Source organism: Rhodotorula paludigena, assembly GCF_050403205.1.
Source record: "Rhodotorula paludigena JCM10292 DNA, Rt_paludigena_JCM10292v1_ctg40, whole genome shotgun sequence".
NCBI classification, from domain to species: Eukaryota; Fungi; Basidiomycota; class Microbotryomycetes; order Sporidiobolales; family Sporidiobolaceae; genus Rhodotorula; species Rhodotorula paludigena.
This window is the reverse complement of record NW_027481418.1, coordinates 161,418-181,760: the sequence shown is the minus strand read 5'-3', so window position 1 is coordinate 181,760 and position 20,343 is coordinate 161,418. Positions and strand designations below refer to the sequence as shown.

The window sequence follows — 20,343 nt, the reverse complement described above, 5'->3', positions numbered from 1 at the left end:
GCCCATGCCCGCGCCCGACCGCCCCCCGCGCACCGTCTACCCCGTCCCCGAGCTCCAGTCGGTCGCTCCCCGCCCCCCCCCCCCCCCCCCCAACCCCCCCACCCCCCCCCCCCCCCCCCCCCCCCCCCCCAACCCCAACCCCCCCCCCCCCCCCCCCCCCCCCCCCCCCCCCCCCCCCCCCCCCCCCCCGCCGCCCCCCCCCCCCCCCCGGGGGGGGGGGGGGGGAGACACACCCTGCGGAACGGCGGGCGACTCGCCCGAGACGGTGCATTGCAGGCCGAGGTTGGCGAGCGCGCCGCGGATGACGCCCGCGGGGAACGCGAGGACCTGCGTCGCGGAGAGAGTTTTCCCAACGAACATTAGTTTTGCGAGACCTACCCGAGCGAGAGCCGGGATTCGCGGCGGGAAAACGAGGCGACGCACGAACCGCACCCACCGCTGCGCCTCCCTCTCCTCTTCCTTGTCTTCCGCGCCCCCTCCACCACCTCCGCCTCCTCCACCCGTAGCGACCCCGCGCAAGGGTCTCAGGCTGTGGTCGACGACGACAAAGACGCCGCGGTGGTTGGTGCGGAGGTTGTCGACCTGCTTGTCGTACATGGCCGTCCACACGTCTTTGCACACGAATTTGACGAGCTCGAGCGCGTCGGGCACGGGGGCGTGTGCGGGAGTAGGGGAGGGGGAGGAGGCGGACGGGTGCGGCGAGTGCGAGGGAGAGGGGGCGAGGGCGGGAGAGGCGGAAGAGGACGAGGTCGAGAGGGTCGAGGCGGTGGTAGGGAAGCGAGGGCGGTCGCGGGCGAGGCTGCGCGGGGTGCGAAACCCTCGACTGCGTCAGGAGTTTCGTCGCAAACGGAGGGAAAGCACGGCGCACCGCTCTGCCGTGGCCCACCCGACCTTGAACCCGAGCGAGTCGAGGCGGGAGCGCACGGCGTCGTCGGCCTCGTCCCGCTGGGCCTGCTCCGCCTTGGCGTTGGGCGTGTCCTCGGTGGTGGCCCTCGCCTTGCCCTTGTCGAGCGGCGCGAGGCCCAGCTGCGCGAGCTGGTCCTCGACGAGGGCGTGGTCGGCGCGGGCGCGGGCGGTTGCGGCGCGCTGCGAGTGCTGGAGGGTGCGGATGAGCTCTGCGTGGACGAGGTCGACGAGGCGGGCGTCTGCCGAGTGGGCGGGCGGGTCTGCGAGGGCCGAGACGGCGGGGGAGAGGAGGGACGAGGAGGAGCGGTTGTGCGGGTGGCCGGAGGACGTGACGAGGGCGTGCAGCGGGCGGTTGGTGGCCATGCGGGCGTGGTCCTTGGCTGCACGACCAGCAAGGGCAAAGTCTGAGCGAAGAGAGAGCTCACCCGAGTCGTTCTCCCCACCTCGCCTCGTCGTCGCGTCCCTTTCACCGCTTCTCCCTCTCTCTCACCTTTGCTCCCGCTCTGCTCACCGAGAGCACAGGGCACACCATGGCCCCGCCCATGCCCGCGCCCGACCGCCCCCCGCGCACCGTCTACCCCGTCCCCGAGCTCCAGTCGGTCGCTCCCGGCCCACCCACCTCGACCGACTACGCCCGCTTCGCAGCCGACGCAGCCCAGGTCCTCACCATCGACAACGGCGCCTCGACCCTCCGCGCCGGCTGGTCCTCGGAGCCAAACCCGCGCATCGCCATAGAGTCGATCGCAGCAAAGTACCGCGACCGCAAGTTCAACCGCCAGGTCTTGCTCGCAGGCCAAGAGGTCTACGCCGACGCCACCAGCAGGGCAAACACCCGCGTCCCCTACGAGGCCGACGTCGTCTGCAACTTTGACGTGATGGTGCCGCGACCACCCCTCTCCGTTTCATGTGGTGCTCACTCACGCAGCCGTGCATCCCCGCAGGAGAACATGCTCGACTACGTCCTGTACAAGCTCGGCGTCGACATCGATACCCTCCGCAACCCCATCGCCATGACCGAGACCCTCTGCAACCCGTCCTACTCGCGGTCGCGTGCGTCGCACGTCCTTTCTGTCGGGTCCCTGCGCGCCTCTCGCGCCCGCTCTGACCCTCCTTCCACGGGACTCCGTCGCACAGTCATGACCGAACTCCTCTTCGAGTCCTACTCGGCTCCCGCCGTCGGCTACGGCATCGACTCGCTCTTCTCGCTCTACGGCAACTCGCCCCGCCCCGAATCCGCAAACGGCCTCGTCATCTCGTCTGCGACCGCCAACACCCACGTCATCCCCGTGCTCGGCGGCCGCGCCGTCATGACGAGCGCGAAAAAGTGCGTTCAACGTGCGCGCGCGCGGAAGGCGTCTCTCGACGGGGAAGAGACCAACGGCTGACCGCTGACGCGCTACCTCCTTGCGCACAGGCTGGCATGGGGAGGCTCGCAGGCGTCAGAATACCTCCTCAAGCTCATGCAGCTGAAATACCCCGCCTTTCCCGGGCGACTCACCTCGTACCAGTCGAGCGTGCGCTCCTTTCCCTTTGCCCTTTCTTTCGCATCAACGAGCCAAGACTCACACTCTGCTCTCCTCCCACAGCTGATCTACCGCGAGCACTCGTACCACGCCCTCCCCTCGTACGCCTCTCACCTCTCGACGCTCTCGTCGTCGCCGCACGCGCTCGTCGCGCACGACCGCGTCGTCCAGTTCCCGTTCGTGAGCGTGCAGGAGAACGAAAAGACCGAGGAGGAGATCCAGAGGCAGAGGGACAAGCGCGCAGAGGCGACGAGGAGGCTCAAGGAGCAGGCGGCAAAGCAGCGGCAGGAAAAGGTGCGCCCCCGCCCCCTCGTTCCCTCCCGCTCGGCTTGATCCCGTCCAGTCCCTCGTGCGCGCGTGGATCACGAGACAGCAGACTGACCCCCGCCCGCTTACGCGCGCACACAGCTCGAGCGCCAGCAAGAAGAGCTCACGGCCTTTACGGCGCTCCAAGACGCGCGGGCGACGGTGCCGCGCGCCGAGTACGAGCAGCGCCTCGCCGACGCTGGCTTCTCGTCGAGCGCCGACTTGGACGACTATCTGAAAAAGCTGCAGAAGAGCTTGACGCGCGCGCGGAACCGCGAGTTGGGGATCGAGGAGGAGAACAAGGTGCGCGCGCTCGCTTACTCGCTGGCACGTGTTGTTCGTCGAGACTGACGGGACGGGGGGCCTCGCGCACGCAGGAACCGCCGTCGTTCCCGCTCATCGACGTGCCGGACCACCAGCTGAACGAGGACGACCTCAAGGAGAAGCGGCGGCAAAAGCTCATGAAGGCCGGGTACGACGCGCGGATCCGCCTCAAGGCCGAGAAGGACGAGGAGCGGCTGCGCGCAGAGGAGGAGCGCCGCAGGGACGACGAGCTCCGCACGAACGACTTTGGCGCGTGGTTGAAAGGCCTGAGGGAGCAGCACCAGGTGCGTCTCACTCCTGCCCTGTTTTTTTTCTCGGGAAAAGCTCGGCCTCCCCGACTGACGGGCCGACTCGCGCGTGCGAGCAGGACATTCTCGACAAGATCAAGGAGCGCAAGAAGCGCAAGGAGCAGCTCGCCGACCGAAAGTCGCTCGCGGCGCAGAACCGCATGAAGAGCATCGCTGGGCTCGCCGCCGACGAAAAGACGGGCAAGAAGCGCAAGCGCGGCGGAGAGGGTGCGCGTTGCATCTCTGGTTCTCTGTGCTGTACGAGTCATTGGGGGCGCGGAACTGACGAAAGCTTCCCGCGCGCGCCCAGACGATGGGTTCGGGATGCGCGATTCGGACTGGGCCGTGTACCGCGAGATCGTGCGTCCCGTCTCCTCGAATGCCTGCGTCAGAAGCAGCCTACTGATGCGCCTGTCTTTCGGCTCGCAGGGCACGGGCGACGACTCGGAGGACGAGGAGGACGAGCAAGAAGCGCTCAACTCTGTCGAGGCGCGCCTGCTCGAGCACGACCCGTCCTTCACGCTCGACGACACGGCGTCGCGCCTCGCGATGCGCAAGCACCAGCTCCTCAACGCGTTCGTGCGCGGCCTCGCGCCCGACGACCCGCTCGACACGTACGACCCGGAGAGCGTCGAGCACAACTCGCAGCTGCACGTCAACGTCGAGCGCGCGAGGGTCCCCGAGGTCCTGTGGCAGCCCCACATGGGCGGGCTCGACCAGGCCGGGCTCGGAGAGATTGTCGAGCACGTGCTGAAGGGCTTCTCGCCCGACGAGCGCATGCGCCTCACCAAGGTGCGTCCGCGGCAACGGCACGAATCTCGCGCCAGTCGGCCTCCAGGAGCCGACTAGCTGACGCGATAGATCTTGATCCTTCGAGCGCAGAACATCTTTGTCACGGGCGGCAACACGCTCGTGCCCAACTTTGACGCGCGCCTGCGCTCGTCGCTCACGCCCTCTCTGCCCGTCGGGCACCCGCTCAACATCGTGCGGCCGTACGACCCCTCGTTTGACGCGTGGCGCGGGATGGGCAAGTGGGCGATGAGCGACGCGGGGCGCAAGAGCTTCATCACGCGCGCAGAGTACGACGAGAAGGGCGCGGATTGGTACGTCGGGCATGCGTGGGGGAACCAGTAGCGGCGGGCTTTGCAAGCTGTCGTGCTGTGTTCGCTTGACCAAGCCACGAGAGTAGAGGTGATGCGAGAGGAGTCGTTGCAGCTAGCTATGCGAGGAGGTGGCGAGGAACGACGCGAGGCGGAGAGAGGTAGAAAGACACACAATAAAGACATGTCCGAGCTGGAGAAGGAAAGGGGTATCGAGGAGGGTATCCAGAGGCGTATGCGAGCGGCGTTCCGATGAGAAGTCTATGCAAGGGGATTACGTTCCGGCGGCTAGACGAGCCTGCGTCCGCCGCCGCTCTGGTCCTGCCAGTCGTACGCGCCGCGCGTCGGGCTCGGCGACGACGCGCCGCCGAGCGGGTCCTCACCGATGAGGGGCGACAAGCCGCCGCCGTTCCGCCGCGCCTCGGGCGAGCTGGTCAAACTCCTTCGCCGCGCGTGGCTCGAGGGGCTGACACCCGTCGACGAGGCGGTAGAAGACGCGAGCGAAGCGTACGACGTCTCGTGTCCCAGGGCGGCGGCGGTCGCGAGCGGCGAGATGAGCGGTGGAGGCCGGTTGGCGTCGTCGAACGGATTCGGCGACACGGGCGGCGACGCGCCGTGCCCGTTGCCGCTCGACGACGAGAGGGAGGCGGTGGAAGCGTTGAGCGGAAGCTGCGAGTGCGACTGCGACGAGTACGACTTGCTCATGGGCGGCCCATCCGTCAGGGTCCAGCCGCGCTGCGGAGCAGCGTGCGCCGACCCGTGCCCGTACGACGGCGGGTAGGGCTGCTGCCCGTACGGCTGGTCGATGGGCGTCGAGTAGCCCGAGTTGCTCGTCATCGAGCGGTGCCCGAACGGCGTGCTGCTCGGCGACGGCGAACCAATGGGCGACGCGTCGTCCCATCCGCCCTCGAGCACATTGACGAGGTCGTGCTGCGCGAGCGTCTCGTCGTCATCGTCGATCTCGTCGAGCGAGTACAGGCCGACCGGCGGCGGGATGTTGCCAGACAGGTCCTCGTTGTACGCGCCAATCTGCGCGCCCCACCGGTCCTCGTCCGGTCCACCGTACGACGACGCCGTCTCCGAGTCGGCGTACGTGCTCGCGCCGTCCCGCAGGCTCTGCTGCCCGTGCACGGCGCGCGAGCCAAACTGCCGCTCGAACTCGCGCCGCCGCTTCTCGTCGCGCCGGATTTTGCGCAGACGGGACTTCTCCCAGTCCTCCCACCGCCGCAGCGGGACCGCCGACGCGGCAGAGACGCCACTCGACGCGCCGTGATCGTCGTCGGCCTTGGTCGCACCAGCGACACGGCGCGTTTCGCCCCACGAGAAGTCGTCGAACTTGGAGAAAGCGTAGAGCGGGAGGACCATGTTCCAGATCGGAAGGGCGATGAGGTAGATGAGCATCCAGCCGACGTAGACGAACTTGAGCGTCGAGAGAATGACGAGGATACCGGGCAGACCGAGGACGCCGACGAGGAGGACGAGCGGGATGGCGTCGCCGAACTGGGTAGGGGGCGAGATGATCGTGTTGATGATGAGGGCGTACGTGAGACAGATGGCGATCGGGAGGACGATTGTGCCGATGAGGTCGATGAACGTGACGAACTGCATCGAGAAGCAGAACGTGCCGCACAGGTTGCGGACGAGGACGAGCTCCATGAGGTTGTGGATGGTCGAGTTGATCCAGCGCCGGCGCTGCGAGAGGAGAATCTTGAACGTGTCGGGGACGACGGTGCGGCACCGCGCCTTCGGGCAGAACATCATCTTGCGGTTCGGGAACGAGCGGAGGAGGATGGTCGTGAGGAAGCGATCCTCGCCGAGGAGGAGCAGGTTTTTTTGGTGGAGCGTCGTGACGACGCTCTGCGAGTATTCGGACGTGATGGACGGCGAGACGAGGACGGGGAACCAGTCGCCGTCATCCTCCTTGCGTGCCTTGATGCGGTACATCGAAAAGCAGCCGGGCAGGCAGGTGACACCGCCAAAGACCGACTCGAACGCCTTGGCCTGGTGGTGCGAGATGAAGTACCTGCGCAGTACTGCGTCAGTGACGCCGTCGAAGAGTGAAGAGGATCAAGGGAACGCACTCGAAGACCTGGATCATGGTGACCCACGACTGGCGCTTGTTGGCGATGCGCGTCTCGCCGCAGACGCCCATGATCATGCTGTCGTTCTGCATCGCACGGACAAGGTAGCCGAGCGAGTCGGGGTAGCACATCGTATCGGCGTCGACCTGCGCGCAGACATTTCCGTCAGTCGTCTGTCCACACAGGCCACAAGTAGAGATCGCTCGCACCATCAGAACGACCTCGAAGAAGTCGGGCGTGACGCCCATCAGACTTTGCGTCTTGCGGAACAGGTCAAAGTCGAGGGGCGTCATGCGGTCGTTGTACGTCACGCGGCCGAAGAAGTTCATGAGGACCATCTGCGAGTCGCGCTTGCCGCGATTGCCCGGCTTGGCGTCGTTGGCCTCGGCTGGCGTGCCGCACTTGACAACGACGATGATCGGAGTGCGGTGGCCGGCGACCTGGGCTACAGTCACTCGAGATGGGTCAGCGCGAGGGTCCTGTACGACGCGAGCGGCTTGTGGACGCACTGTAGTGACCAGCATAGACCATGGCCTGGTTGTGCGCCTTGGACCCGTCGGCAACCGCAACGTAGCTCATCGGAAGCGGGTCGCCAAAGCGCGGGTCGCGCTCAATCATGCCGACGACAATGTCGGGCGTGCTCATCTTTTCGCCCGAACCCGTGATCATGCCGTCGCACACGACAAAAAGGAGCTTGCGCGCGTCGGAATAGTTGGTCGCGGCAATCGAGTCGAGCGTCGTCTTGATCCCCTCGGCGCCTTCGCTGTAGCACGTCACGAGGCACACGGCGAACAGCTCGGCGCCGATCGTCGCCATGCTGATCATGCCGTCGGCGTTGACCTCGCGCGGGATTGCGGGGAGCTCGTCGCCCTTCTCGCCCTTGCCGACGGCCGGGAGCGCCTTCTCGCCCGCGTTCCGCGCACCCTTGCCGCCGCGCCCGCCGCCCTTGCGCAGGCGCTGCGTCTGCTGGCGCTTCATGTGCGACTCGACCCATGGCGCGGCGCCCGTGCGGTTGTTGATATCAATGTTGGCGCCTTCGGGGAGGACGGCGGGCGAGACGACCTTGCGCTTGAGGTTGCGCGGCTTCTGCACCATGCGGTCGGCGAGGTACCACGAGAAGACGAGGGCCATGAAGAAGCGCGCGAGGACGATGCCCATGATGAGGATGAGCGAGACGTAGAGGAACAGGTTGGCGACGAAGCATCCGGGCGTGACCTTGTCGATGTGCCCAGCGTAGTACCGCTGGTGGATACACGCAGCGGCCTGCTTGAGCTCGTCGGTGTTCTGGAAAGCGCGCGTGAGGTCGCGCGAGCTGCCCGCCGTCGAGTTGATGGCCTGGCGCAATAGGGCGTCGACTGTGTCGTTCGAGAGCGCGTTCGGGAAGGCATTCATGTAGGGCGTGAGATTGAGAACGGCGCCGTTGTTGACGATGTAGTTGGTCAGGTTGCCGAGCTGGTTCCAATCGTAGCCGACCTGCTTGGTCGTGTTCTGCAGCCCAAGAGAGCTGAGGTACTCCGCGGTCGGGCGCTTGAGCGTGCACGAGGTCGCAATCCCCTGGTCCGACGAAGTGCAGAGCCCGACAGTCGCGTACGGCCGGTCGATGCCATTGCACGACGGGAAAGAGTCGTCGCTCCGGTCGAACAGGCTGGTGAGGTCGGTTCCGCCAAAGTCGTTGGCCGGGCCGGAGAGCGAACTGGGCGTCGAGCCGCTCACTTGCATGTTCCAGCCCTCGATTCCGATGTAGCCTGCAGGAACAAGGCATCAGCCACATTTATGGGGCAGGGTGCTCACGCGACAACGCACCTGGAGTCGAACCGAGTCGCTGGAAGTACCCCTCGGAACGCTCGCCGCTCTGCGGACAGAGCGTGCGCTGCAGACCCATCGTAATAAAGCCGATGATGCCCATCATGAAGAGACTGATCTCGCACAGCGCGCACTTCTCCTTCCACGCGCGCTGCTTGGTCGGGTCCGTCATGCCAAACTTGCGCAAGAGCGGCCTCGGCGCCCAGAACGTCACAACCTCGACGAAAAGGGACCACGGCTGCCACCACGGCTCGCGCGTGACGAGCGTCGGGACACCGTCGACGAGCTTGGTCTGCACGTTGCCGCCCTGCTTGCCTTGGCGCCCGACGCCCGAGGGCGCGATGAGCGGTGCAGGGGCGACAAAGCGGTCTGGGCGCGTGAGCGTCTTGCCGCGCGTGAGGCCGCGCTGCGGCGCCATCGACAGGCGCGGGTTGAGCCCGACGTCGCGGGTTGTCCCTCGCTGCGCGCCGCGAACCGTCTGGCGACGGTGCACGCCGTCACCGCCCGCCATGCCAGCTGCAGGCGCGCTGGGGACTGTGGACCAGGCCGAGCCTGCGCCGGTCGGTACGCCGAAGCGCGCGGTCGGGTCGGCAGGGTAGGCGGAAGATGTGGACGGGTAGGCAGTCGAGTGGAAGGCGGCCGGATCGGGCTCGTACGTCTGCTGGCGCGGGTAGTGCGGCCCTCGAGGGTTCTGTGAGGGGTACGACATGGCCGCGAGGCGCTCTGCTGCGCTTCTGGTGCTCGTGCGATGCGCAGGGGCCGGCGAAGCGATGAGGGAGCGAAGCGGATGTTGCAGGGCGATGCGGCGGCTCGCGCGTGGGTGTCCGGGTTGAAGGTGTCCCGTACAACGGTCTGACCGGTCTCAGGAGAGCGCCAGGCGGCTCTGAGGGCGGGACGAGGGTGCCGAGGTGCAACGGTCACGTTGTGCTCGAGCGGGCGGTGCGAGCGAGTGCGTGTGGTCCGAGGGTGCACGGGCTGACGAGGCAGTGCGCGCAGGCTGCAGTGCTCGCGTTCCTGCTGAGCAAGCGGTGCTGCGCTGTGAGGCGAGCAGAGGCAGACGTCGGCTGCAAAGTGCAATCGAGGCGGATGCACGCCGAGACGCGTGTCTTCGTGGCCGCGAGGCGCGTCGACACAGCGCAAGGCGAAGTGCAGACGGTAGCAGCAGAGCAGTACACGCTGCACGCGCACGCGTCACGCTCTGCCCAAGGCAGCAGGCGCCCGCCGAAACGGGGTGCGAGCGGGCGCCATTCTCGTCCTCCTCGCGCGTGCAAATGACGGCGGGGCCCCAACCCCTCCCTTTCTCCCCCTTCTTCCTTTCCTACTGCTTGCCCTCGCGAGGCAGCGCATGCCGCGCACGACTGTCTCGCTCGCCGTCTCACTCGCTGCTCTGCTCGTCGCCTGGCTGGCCTTACGCTTCATCCTTTCGCGCCCGCCGCTCTCGTCTCTTCCTCCTGCTCGAACAGGTCCGCGCGCTACTTGTTCACTCGCAAGACTTCGCGACTCACAGCCGACAGCCACGCAGAAATGACCAAGCGGACTCACCCGCTCGCCTCCCTTCGCCTCTTCCCCTCGACCTTCCCCTCGCTCGCTCACCCCGCTCAGGTCCTCGTCGACACCGATGTCCCCGCAACGTGCGATGAGCCGCGAGCGCACTTCTGGTCGGGCGCATCCAGCTCGACGACGCCTCCGCCCATCGTCGCTCGCTCGCCATTCGTGCCCGCTCCGCTCGTCGAGCATCTCATGCGCAACAAGCGCGACTCGGCAATCACGACCAAGTACCTGCCAGGGACAGCCATCCCCAACGCCGAAGCCGTGATGCACTCGTTTGTGACGGCTCTGCAGCCGACAGTCATGCTCGGCGATTATGCCTGGCAGGGCGGACACTCGGTCGTCGACTTGGGTACGACAGTAGACGGACGGCGCAAGCTCGGGAGGCGCGTCATCATGTCGACGAGTCTGCACAACGACTTTGAGGACGGGCAGGTCGCAGAGGCGTTCTTCGCCGTCGAGGACGAGCGGATCGAGGGGCGGGACCTTCTCGCGCGAGGCGCCGACTTCCGCGTACCTTCAGTGGCGGAGAAAGACAACGACGCGTTCCGAGTTGCGTACGATCGGCGACTGAAGCAGCACGCCGTGTTCCACCTCATGCGCGATCGGTTGCTCCCTTCGAGCGACGAGCCGCCGTACCCGCCATGGACCGTCAGTCAAACGATGGAGTACCTCACTTCGTACCTCTCCTCAACGCAAGCCGCCTCTTCGGCGCCTTCCGAGCTCCTCTGTGACCGGTACCTCCGCCTCCCCACTCGCCGTACCCTCTCGCTCGAGTTCCTCCTCGCATCGTACATCGCCTCGCTCAGTAACGAGCTCTCGGCGCTCGAGGCGCTGTGCCCGCTCTCTCAGGGCGGCTACGTCTACACCTTCAGCCCGCCTTCGATCTTTGCGCAGCGACTCCCCACAGAACTGAGCACTTTGCTCGTCCTCCTCGCGCTGCACGAGATCGTCCTCGCGCACTCGTCCCCAGCCTCCTCCGCCTCAACCGCGACGGCCCCTCCCCTGCAAGCGATGCGTGTCTTTGCGCTCGGCGCGCACACGCCCCCGCTGCAGCGCCTCGTCCCCCTCCTCCGCTCCGTCCTCCCTTCTCACGTCAACGTCCTCACGCGCGACGCGCTCTTCCCCGCACCCGCACTCACGCTGCGCCTGTCCGAGGGAGCAGAGGGCGCGACGCTCGTGCTGCACAACAATGCGGACGCGTTTGGGCAGAACATCGAGAGCGAGGCGGCCGGAGGCAGTCTGGACGGGGTCTTTGGTGCTTCGAGCGATGCGAGCAGGGGGCTGAGGAGGGACAGGGCGGATCTGCTCGACTGGGTGGCGTAGGGACGTGTATTTCGATCAGAGAGGGACTGCTGGACAGTCTGATGCGAAGCTCTCTTTGGCGGATGAGGTGAGCGAGGGAGCGAAACGAATGCCAGTACAGACAACGGGGAAGACAAAGAGGCGAGACTACAGAAGGGACTGCGAACAAAGCCAGAGGGCCAACGAGGGTGTGTGCAGGTACGTCAGAACAGGCTCAGCCGTCAACGTCCATCGCCTCCTTCTTGACGGCCCTCCGCGCGGGCATTGCCGGCTTGACATCCGCGCCGTCCTCGCCCTCCTCCTTCTTGACCTTGTCCTTGGCCTCGCGGATGACCTTGCGACTCGCGTCAAAGTACCGGTTCGGGTGGTCGACCGAGTCGCCGCCGCCGAGCCCCTCGCCCTTGGGCACGCTCTCTCCCCCGGGCAGCTTGGCGTGCTGCAGCTCAAAGACGCGCGTGCACGCGACGTGGTAGTGCCCCGTCTTGGTCGCCGCGAGGATCTCCTTGAGGTCGGCGTTGGTCATCGTGCTCCCGAGCGTAGAGTGCAGCAGCGACGTGAGCGCCTGCTCCGAGTGGTGTCGGAACGGACAGCCGTGCGACTGCCCCGGGCCGGGGACGGGGCCTGTGATGATGGCCGTGCAGCTGCGAGGGAGAGTCGCGTCAGCGTGAGAGCGCGTGAAGGACAACGAAGACGCACGATTTCGGCGTGTAGTTCTTGCGCGAACCTTCGAGACCGTAGTTGTGGCGGATGTTGTACCGGTACTCCTTGTTGAATTTGTCGTCCGTGATGGATGAGAACGACTTGCGCCAGAACGCGAGCGCTTCTTCGACAGACAGTCCAATGCCCTGGGTGCGGCAAAGGTTGATGCGGATCAGCAGCTGTATGATTCAAGACAAGAGGCGCAGAGTCGAGAAACGCACCTTGAGAAAGAGACCATACTGCATGCGGCCCTCGTGCTTGAGGTGCTTGCTCCCCTTGAGCGTATCCTGCATGTTGCGCATGCACAACGGGAAGCTCTGCACCGCGAGTTCGGGCACCATGTCGGCCGTCACAGCTTCGCCATCGGCCGTCGACGTGAACGAGTAGTCGGACGTGATGCCCGCCATGAAGCCCATCGAGAGATGCGAGAGGATGGGCACGAGACGCGTGTCTTCGTCGAGACGGGGGAGCGCTTTCGCGGTGAGCTGTCGCGAGGACGTCAGGAAACGCTGCGGCTCACAGAGCCAGGAAAGACGTACTTCAAGCGCCTTGGCCAGCCGTGATGCGAACTCTGCTGCGACGAGCGAGTACTCCTGCGAGTTCGGCACGTACGCCTTGCCGCCCTTCAGGAACACCTTGCGCTGGCCGACGAGGTCGATGACCTTGGTCCACTCGACCTGAGGAGGGGGACGTGAATCGAACGCGACAGACAGACGGGCGAGCACAACGCACCTTGAAGAACGACTCGACGTCCATACGGTCCTTCGTCAACCCTGATGCTGCCGAGAGCGAGCTCCACAGCTCCTCCTTCTCCTCCTCGCCGACCTGTACGAGTGGTCATGGTTAGAGAATAGAAGGGGAACAAGGGCCAGCCTTGGAGATTGGACGCACCACCTCCCACCCAAAGTTCAGGCTCTCGACGAACCGCCGCCGTTCTGTCGGGTCGTCCGTCTCGTACCGAATACGGAAGAGCTCCTTCTCCGCCTTGAGAAACCGTTGTCGCAACTCCTCGCTGATGCAGCAATCCTTAAGGTCAGCACAGCTAGTGCAAGCGGGAGTGGAAGTCTCTGCGTGACGATGGCAGGACGCACGAGCGGCAGAAGGCGAGTCGCAGGATAAAGTGCGAGTACTGGTCCTTCTTGCGCTCGCGCTCGACGTCGGCCGCCTTGCTCGAGTCGGGATGCAGCGGGAGGTACTCTTGTGCGCGCTTCTCGACAATCTCCTTGATCTCCTTGAACGGGCGATTCCGCGCCTGGGCAGCTTCGATGTCCGCCAGCACTGTCCAGCGGCGCGAAGGGCAGCGGTCAGCGAGTTGGACGCCGCTTCGGCGGGAAGGAGGAAGTGAGGGCAGAGTTGCAGGAACGCACAGCGCAGTCGGTCGATGGCCCAGACCTCGAACTCCTCGAGCGTGAGCTCCTCGAGCGGCGGGCGCTCGTAAAGGTTGAGGCGGTGCGGGTACTTGCCCGACCGCGGAGCGAGCGAGACCTCTGGCGCGCTGTACGTCGCCGACGAGGTCGACGCGCCGAGCGTGTTGACCGAGCGCGACGACAGCGAGCTGCGGTTCCCTGCAAACATGGTGTGCGGAGCCGAGCGGGCGGGCGAGCGAGCGGAGAGAGACGCGACTCGGGGCGGACGAGGCGACGCGAGGCGACGCGTTTCTCATCGCTCCAAAGCCGGCCGCCGCCAGCCTGCCTGTCGCGCCCACTCTGCGGCCTTACAGGAGGAGCACAATCGAGCACGGCTTCGATTGACGCGCTCTGATCCCACGCGCGAGCGTGCGCCCGCAGTGCGGAATGTTTTCTGATGCTTCCGCGCAGCGACTTGACCGGATCCCACCGCTCCCAGCCCTCCGAAGCTTGTCGCACGGATTTTCCACGCATCAGAGGTTGAGCGGATCAAAGGGAGCGGCAAATGGGCCGCGCGAGGACCAAGCTACCAGTATTGTGTCCTCGGCAGCCGTCTGCAAGGCGCACAACCTGACTGGCGACGCTGATGCAGTCCGCTCTTGGTGTAAGTCGTCCTTTCGAGCTCACATATGAACAAGCGGCGCAAGCTCCGGCGATCCATGCTGGAGAGTGCTAGCGTCCGGGCGTCCACTTCATCGAGCAAGAACTCCAAACCCCTTATTGAGCTGGTCAGCGCGACTTCTATGAGACACTCAGAGGAAGCACTCCCACCTCGTCGGATAGACAGGCACGGGAGGTAGTTGTCAGCACATATGTGTGCCTGCTTGGGGCGGAGCCGATCCTGCGATTGTCGGCTGGCCGCCGGCCGCAACTTAGCAGGCGTCCGCAGTGGTACCGGTGAGGAGCGGAGCGCAGCAGTAGACCGGATATCGATAGCTACACGCTGCGATAGCCTCCACAAGCAGCACCCATGCGGATCCGCTGACGGATCTCGGCAAAGCTGCTGACCGGCGACTCCGCGGCGATGTCCGTTGTACAGGCGCAGGGGCGGGCTCGGATAGCTGGTCAAAAAAGCAAAGCACAAGATTCACCGCCTGCCCGCATGAAGTGCGGCCGGTCATTGACTTGGAAGAGGTCGGAGAGAGTTGCAGAGGCGGCCCAGCTTGGCGGGACGCAGTCCCGCTCGACTGATGAGCTGCAGGTCTGGCAACAAGGAGCGGAGAGAACCCATGCAGACGCAGCCGGATGGGGCGGCCGAGGGAGAACGTCGGGCAGCAACAGACGCTAACGAGAGGCCAAGCGGCGAAGCAAGAAGGCCACAGTCAAAGCCGAAGCTTAGAGGCGGTGGGCTGCAGATAGCACCTGCTTGGTGCTGCACGTGTGCTCCCTCGAGTCTGACGGAGCGTGCTATTCGGTCGAGGTCGAAGATGCGAGGTCGTCGAAAGACTTGGTGCCGACGCCTCGCTCGCCTCTCGCCGACGAACCGGCTGAGCTGCGCACGTCCTCTCAGGAGGTCAATACAGCTTCCCGCGTTAGAAGAGACTCTCGCGCGTATTGCCGCCGACGTCCAACCTCGGGCCTTCGACTTGGCCTCCTCGCCGCGACTCATCCCCGGGCTCAATTGGGTGATCGTCTGCTGCAGGGCTACTGCCAACAATCTCAAGAGCGTCAGGATCCACGTGCGTCTCTTCCCACGCCGTTCCCCGAATGCGCAGTCCTGCCCCGCCAGCGTCATCTCCCTTGGGCGAGTGCAGCCGAAGCTCTCGAGGGAGGCAGGTCAGCGGCGGGAGCAGTTGCACAGTCCTCAGGATGTTGTTAGCGACTGTGGTCGTTCCGTTTCGGTACAGCTGACCCGTCTCGACCTCCTCGCATAGTCAGCCTTTCGAACCGCTTCCTAGTCTCCCCCGCGAGCGAACGCGTGAAGCCCACGCAAGGCCGCCGAGAAAGCCATGTCGCGGTCTTCAGGGTCAAAAGACGGCTTCCTGTCGAGCATCCGCTCGTCCTTCCTCCCCGACTCCAGCTCGTCTTCGGCTCAGCAGCAGCAGCAAGACGGCGGCTCATACCTGCCCAATCCATCCAACCTACTCGTCGACCTCGCACCGAACCTCCTCACGTCGACGAGCCGCATGCTGCACCCGAGCAATGTCTCGGCGCACCAGGCCTCGCTCGCCTCCGGCCCTTCTTTGTGTGCCGCGGCACACCCGCCCTCAACGACCACCTCGTTGCGGCGCAAGATCTCGTTCATCCGCTCCGGCCTCTCTATCGGACGCCCGAACGCTCCGCTGCAGTCCTGGACGGACCTGTCGACGCAGCTCTACCTCCGCGATCGCGTCGACGACCTCCTGCGCCTCCCCGTCCCCGCTGCGCCCTTCGACTTTTCCTCCGCATCCGGCGCCGTCTCCTCTGGTCAGGCCGGGCAGCTCGCGCTCGAAGCGCCGCCACCGCGCCCGAACGACCCCGTACCGCTGTACCAGGGGTTCCGCGCGACCATCCCCGCCGCACAAGCCTCCAAGGCAGAGCGGCGGCGCCGGAGGGCGCTCCTGAGCGAGAAGGCGCTCGGGCTCGAGCAGGGCGGCAAGCTCGGGCTCAAGGCGCGCGGCGAGCGCGCGAGGGGGTCGCTCATGCTCGGCGAGTTTGGCGAGATTGCCGAGGAGGACGAGGATGCGCTGCCGATTGGGCGCAGGAGCAAAGGGCGGCGGAAGGGCAAGGCGGTCGAGGACAATGGGACGGGCGCGCCGCCCGAGAGCCGCGACGAGCTGGAGAAGGACGCAAAGGAGGTCGAGGGCGACATGGCGAACGTCGCAGTGCGGAGAGCGCTCGTCAATGGCCAGGTCAAGGAGGTCGAGGAGAAGATTGCTGCGCTCGAGAAGGTGCGCGAGGACCTGCGGCGAGGTCTTCTGGGCCTGCGGGAAGAAGAGCTGGAGCTGGAGGACGAGCGTGCGTGTTCTCTCTTTTCTAGCTGACCCCGGGTATCTCACCAATTATCCTACTTCACAGTCGAAGGCATTCAGGCTCGCCTCTCCCGACTTCCTCTGAACACCTCGCGACCCACGACTACTTCTCCCGCCGCCAATGGCCGAACCCGCACCGACTCTTCCTCGACAACTCTTCTTCCGACCTCCTCGTCCCGCCGACGGAAGGGACCTGCGTTCCTTCCGAGCGAGCACGACGACCTGCCAGCGAACATCGCCTTCATGGTTCGCCTCTCGTTGTCTTTCCGTTTTGCCGCGCGCTGACGTGTTCCCTCGCAGACTCTCACCGGCCATCTTGCGCCAATCCTCGCGCTCGACTTTACCGAGCCCTACGGCACGCTCGTCTCGTCTTCGACCGACTCGTCTGTCCGCCTCTGGGACCTCACGACTGGCACTGAGACGGGTTTCCTGAAGGGGCACAACGGCCTCGTCAAGACGCTCCAGGTCGAAGGCAACGTCTGCGTCACGGGCGGCGAAGACGGCGGCATCCGCGTGTGGGACCTCGACAAGGCCGAGGAAATGTTCTACTCGGGCATCGTGCCGGGCTCGTCGCGCGCGCAGCCGGCTGTCGAGGAAGACGTCTTCGGCCCGACGAGCACCGCCGGCGGCGCAGGCTTCGTGAACGGCTCTGCTGCCGAGGACGACGGGCTCTTGCGAGAACAGCCGTCGGCCGACCCGAGTAGCGCCGGCGCAGGGTTGGGCAGTGGCGCAGACGGCGCGTGCGTGCGCAATCTGCAGGGGCACACCAAGTCGGTCACGAGCCTGTTCTTCGACGGCCCGACGCTCGTCACCGGCTCGTCCGACTCGACGCTGCGGCAGTGGGATCTCGCGACAGGACAATGCGTCCAGACGATGGACATCCTGTGGGCCATTTCGAACCCTTTGCCCTCGTCCTCGGTCTTGTACCCCGCTTCGTCCTACTCGCATTCGCCCAACGACCCCTTCGCGTCGGCCTTCTCGCAGCCTCCCTCGCTCACTTCGCCGCCGACCACTCCGCGCAAGGCGTACGCCGCGTCGCTTCGCCGCCAGTCGTCGCTGTACGAGAGTCCCGGCGCGATGGCTGCACCGACGACGGCGACGTATGCCGACGGAAGTTGGGAGCTCTACGACGACTTTGTCGGCAGCGTCATGTTCTGGGGGTATGCGCTCGCGAGCGGGACGAAGGACGGCTGCGTCCGCATGTGGGACAGTGAGTCGCCTCGATGCCTTCTTCATGCTCCACTCCTACTGTTGGATTGGCTGCTAAACGTTTTGCTGGCGTACGCTCACAGTGAGGACTGGGCAAGCACACCGCACGCTCGTCGGCCACACGGGCCCAGTTACGACGCTCCAGTTCGACGAGTACCATCTCATGACTGGCAGTCTCGACCGCACTGTTCGGGTGCGTCTCTGCCACACGGTCGTTGCCCCCGGACGCTTGCTCATAGAGTTCCTCGCAGATCTGGGACCTCCGCACCGGTGCAATCGCCGACACGCTCCGCTACGACCACGCCGTCACCTCGCTCCAGTTCGACAGCCGCAAGGTCCTCGCAGCCGCAGGCGAGAACGGCGTCAAGGTGTACAACCGCACGACGATGGAGCACTCGGCGCTCACGCTCAACGGCCACGCGGCGCCGGCGGAGAAGCTCCGGTTCATGGACCGGTACGCGGCGAGCGGAGGGAGGGACGCGACGGTCAAGATTTGGGCGCTGCAGTAGAGTCGCTTCGCAGCGCTGAATGTATCGCATTCTCACTCGTACATGCCCGAGAGTGAAAGAAGCGCTACTGCTGAACTGCGAAGTAACGAGAGTCTACTGCGCTTCGAGGAGCGGCATGACCACCTCGTCCCAGGTCTCGTCCCAGTTGCCCCAGAGCCTGCCAGGCTCGCCACGGTACCGCGCTTGCGCGATTCCCTGACGCAGTCGGTCGAGCTCCGACGCACCCGTGTGAGGGAAGCCGCGGAGGAGAGTCTACGTGCAACGGCAGAGGCGGGTCAGCAACGTAGGCACGCATGCCAGATAGCAGCTTCCCGCAGCGTTGACGAGAACTGCGTTGTTGACGCACAATGAGCTGGTCGGCAAGGTCCTCCGCCGTATTGAACGTGCGCCCATTCTGGCCGTCCTTAACCAGCTCGCCCACGCTGTACAGTCAGCCGACTCAGGATCAGTACTGGTCCACACAAACGCAAGTGCAACGCGCACCAGGGAAAGTCGAGCGCGAGCGCGGGCAGGCCGCAGCCAAACATGTCGACGACCTTCATCGGGAGGTCGATCCCGCTCGTGCTCGTGTGCAGGCTGATCCCGACATCTGCCGAGCCTGCGTGCAGACCAACCGCGTCAGGGTACCGCCCGTCACTGGTCAAAGCCCAATGATGGAGGGGATGCGAGAGCGCGGGGGCGCACCTAGCAGCTTTGGGTAATCCTCCCTCGCGAGCCACGCCGTCCTAACCCGGACCCACTCCCATCCTTTCTCTCTCCGCTGGACGTCCTGCTCGAACGCCTTCTTGCCCGCCCCCTTGCCCGTGATGAGCACCACGACGCGCGGAAGACGCTGCGGGGCGCTGTTCTGTGGGTCCTTGAGCCCGCCCGCGCCGGAGGACGAGGTGCGCGCAGCGCGCTCATACAGCTCGAGTGCCGAGAGGAGGATGGAAAAGTCCTCGTCGGCGGTCCACGACGTGGCCGAGACGAGGAGGGCCGGGCGGGAGGGGAGGAGGCCGGACGAGGCGGAGGAGAACAGGGTCGTATCGGGCGCGAGAGGCAGGGCGGGCAGGAAGGAGGTGGCGAGGGTCGAGAGCTCGGGAAGGCGGCTGAAGAGCTGCAGGGCGATCGACCACGTGACGATTAGCGACTAGTTGCCCGACGCCCAGGATGGGCGGGAGATGCGTACCTCGTGTGCTTCTTCCGGAGTCTGGCGACGGAAGCTCGCAGGGGGCCGATCGTGTAGCGTAACGAGGTTGCCGCTGTAGACATGACCGGGTTAAGTGAATCTCGACGGGAGGCGACAGGACGTTCCGCGCACTTGAGTTTCGCCTCTTCTGCCAATTGCGTCTTCATCGCATCCGACACGCAGAGGTGCGCGTAGGCTGTGCGACCAAATAGGAGCTCAAGGCTGTGCGGTGCGTGATGTCAGCGCTGTGACACGAAGCAAGCAGGACATAGACGAGGCAGCGCACAAGCGAGCGAAGCGGACGACGGGATGCGTCGGTCCCAAACGCAGCGCCAGCACCGAGTAGCCCGTGTTGTGCCAATCGATGATGACGCGGCTCCCACGTAGCAGGGCAGCGAGCTTGACGATGGCGAGAGTAGGGATCGCAGGCGGATTCTGCGCGAGCGGCCTCAGTGAGCGTGAAGACTTAGGCAACGCAGCTAAGCCAGTAGCACACCTGCACAAAGAGGTAGGCTGGTGGTGCAGGCAAGACGAGGAGGGCCCAGAGCAGTCCCCATGCGCCCGCGAGCACCTTGAGTGGGAGGAGCGCGAGGAAGAGCGGCTTTGCGAGACCGCCAATCCAGCTGAAGTGGGTTGCCAGGTAGACGAACTCGACTTTCTCATTCTCTGTGAGCTCCTTAGGCGGCGCCGAACCTGCAAAGAACGAGATGAGCGTGAAGGATGCACCGCCTCGCGGAAGTTGACGCACCGCGGTACGCGAGGATGCTAGTCTCGTAGCCGTGCCTGGCAAAGCTCTGAACGTGGTAGAGCATGCGGGGACTCCGCCCGATGTCTCCGAGGACGACGAGCGCGACAGACTTGGTTCGAGGCGATGACGGCGAGGACGACAAGATGCGGAAGAAGAGGAAGGAGAGCACCGCCGCGCTTGCGAGCGTTGAGCAAACCAGCACAGCCACCTCGAGCATGACTACGGGCTTGTACAGAGCATGCGAGGCGGTAGAAAGAGGCAATCTCGGGGGAAGTCGAGGATCTCCGCCTGACTGTGCGCCGCCTTTCGCTTCCAAGCACACGTGAGCTCTTTCCTGAGTGCAACTGACTGTCTACACGGCACCCAGAGTTTCGACTGCGCCGCCTGCGCCGTTCCCTGCCGTTCTCCCTCCGCCCTTGCTCATCTTGATCAGCTCGACTCGCCAGCGCGAGTAGAGGGATACAAGGGTT

The 20,343-nt window shown here is 65.5% G+C and overlaps 7 protein-coding genes across 7 annotated transcripts; 3 read left to right on the top strand and 4 right to left on the bottom strand.

Moving 5' to 3' along the window:
- Positions 1-233: 233 nt before the first annotated feature.
- TRS33 (Trs33p) lies at positions 234-1,269 on the bottom strand (the record flags this gene model as incomplete). The annotated part of the gene is made up of 3 exons (XM_076650788.1): positions 234-327; positions 424-799; positions 869-1,269. Coding segments are annotated over 3 exons (871 nt in total), but the record flags the coding sequence as incomplete, so codon positions are not given.
- Positions 1,270-1,436: 167 nt separating this feature from the next.
- On the top strand, positions 1,437-4,480 carry JCM10292_001613 (uncharacterized protein; the record flags this gene model as incomplete). The annotated part of the gene is made up of 11 exons (XM_076650787.1): positions 1,437-1,784; positions 1,848-1,956; positions 2,041-2,230; positions 2,321-2,420; positions 2,493-2,723; positions 2,838-3,038; positions 3,113-3,343; positions 3,427-3,574; positions 3,657-3,706; positions 3,776-4,138; positions 4,229-4,480. 11 exons carry the CDS (start codon positions 1,437-1,439, stop codon positions 4,478-4,480), a joined length of 2,223 nt encoding a protein of 740 aa, XP_076503716.1.
- Positions 4,481-4,734: 254 nt separating this feature from the next.
- On the bottom strand, positions 4,735-9,039 carry JCM10292_001612 (uncharacterized protein; the record flags this gene model as incomplete). The annotated part of the gene is made up of 5 exons (XM_076650786.1): positions 4,735-6,469; positions 6,528-6,673; positions 6,737-6,972; positions 7,037-8,272; positions 8,331-9,039. 5 exons carry the CDS (start codon positions 9,037-9,039, stop codon positions 4,735-4,737), a joined length of 4,062 nt encoding a protein of 1,353 aa, XP_076503715.1.
- An 815-nt stretch (positions 9,040-9,854) lies between these two features.
- Positions 9,855-11,204, top strand: JCM10292_001611 (uncharacterized protein; the record flags this gene model as incomplete). Its single annotated transcript, XM_076650785.1, has 1 exon — positions 9,855-11,204. One exon carries the CDS (start codon positions 9,855-9,857, stop codon positions 11,202-11,204), a length of 1,350 nt encoding a protein of 449 aa, XP_076503714.1.
- A 193-nt stretch (positions 11,205-11,397) lies between these two features.
- On the bottom strand, positions 11,398-13,457 carry PRI2 (DNA primase subunit PRI2; the record flags this gene model as incomplete). The annotated part of the gene is made up of 8 exons (XM_076650784.1): positions 11,398-11,824; positions 11,880-12,028; positions 12,104-12,367; positions 12,422-12,559; positions 12,615-12,707; positions 12,774-12,894; positions 12,974-13,160; positions 13,250-13,457. 8 exons carry the CDS (start codon positions 13,455-13,457, stop codon positions 11,398-11,400), a joined length of 1,587 nt encoding a protein of 528 aa, XP_076503713.1.
- Positions 13,458-15,237: 1,780 nt separating this feature from the next.
- Positions 15,238-17,957, top strand: JCM10292_001609 (WD40 repeat domain-containing protein; the record flags this gene model as incomplete). The annotated part of the gene is made up of 5 exons (XM_076650783.1): positions 15,238-16,225; positions 16,286-16,485; positions 16,540-17,449; positions 17,532-17,641; positions 17,700-17,957. 5 exons carry the CDS (start codon positions 15,238-15,240, stop codon positions 17,955-17,957), a joined length of 2,466 nt encoding a protein of 821 aa, XP_076503712.1.
- A 93-nt stretch (positions 17,958-18,050) lies between these two features.
- ALG1 (chitobiosyldiphosphodolichol beta-1,4 mannosyltransferase) lies at positions 18,051-20,090 on the bottom strand (the record flags this gene model as incomplete). The annotated part of the gene is made up of 9 exons (XM_076650782.1): positions 18,051-18,209; positions 18,304-18,379; positions 18,441-18,555; positions 18,642-19,053; positions 19,126-19,198; positions 19,258-19,347; positions 19,412-19,560; positions 19,622-19,818; positions 19,874-20,090. The coding sequence occupies 9 exons, from the start codon at positions 20,088-20,090 to the stop codon at positions 18,051-18,053; spliced, it is 1,488 nt and encodes a 495-aa protein (XP_076503711.1).
- Between the last annotated feature and the right edge of the window lie 253 nt (positions 20,091-20,343).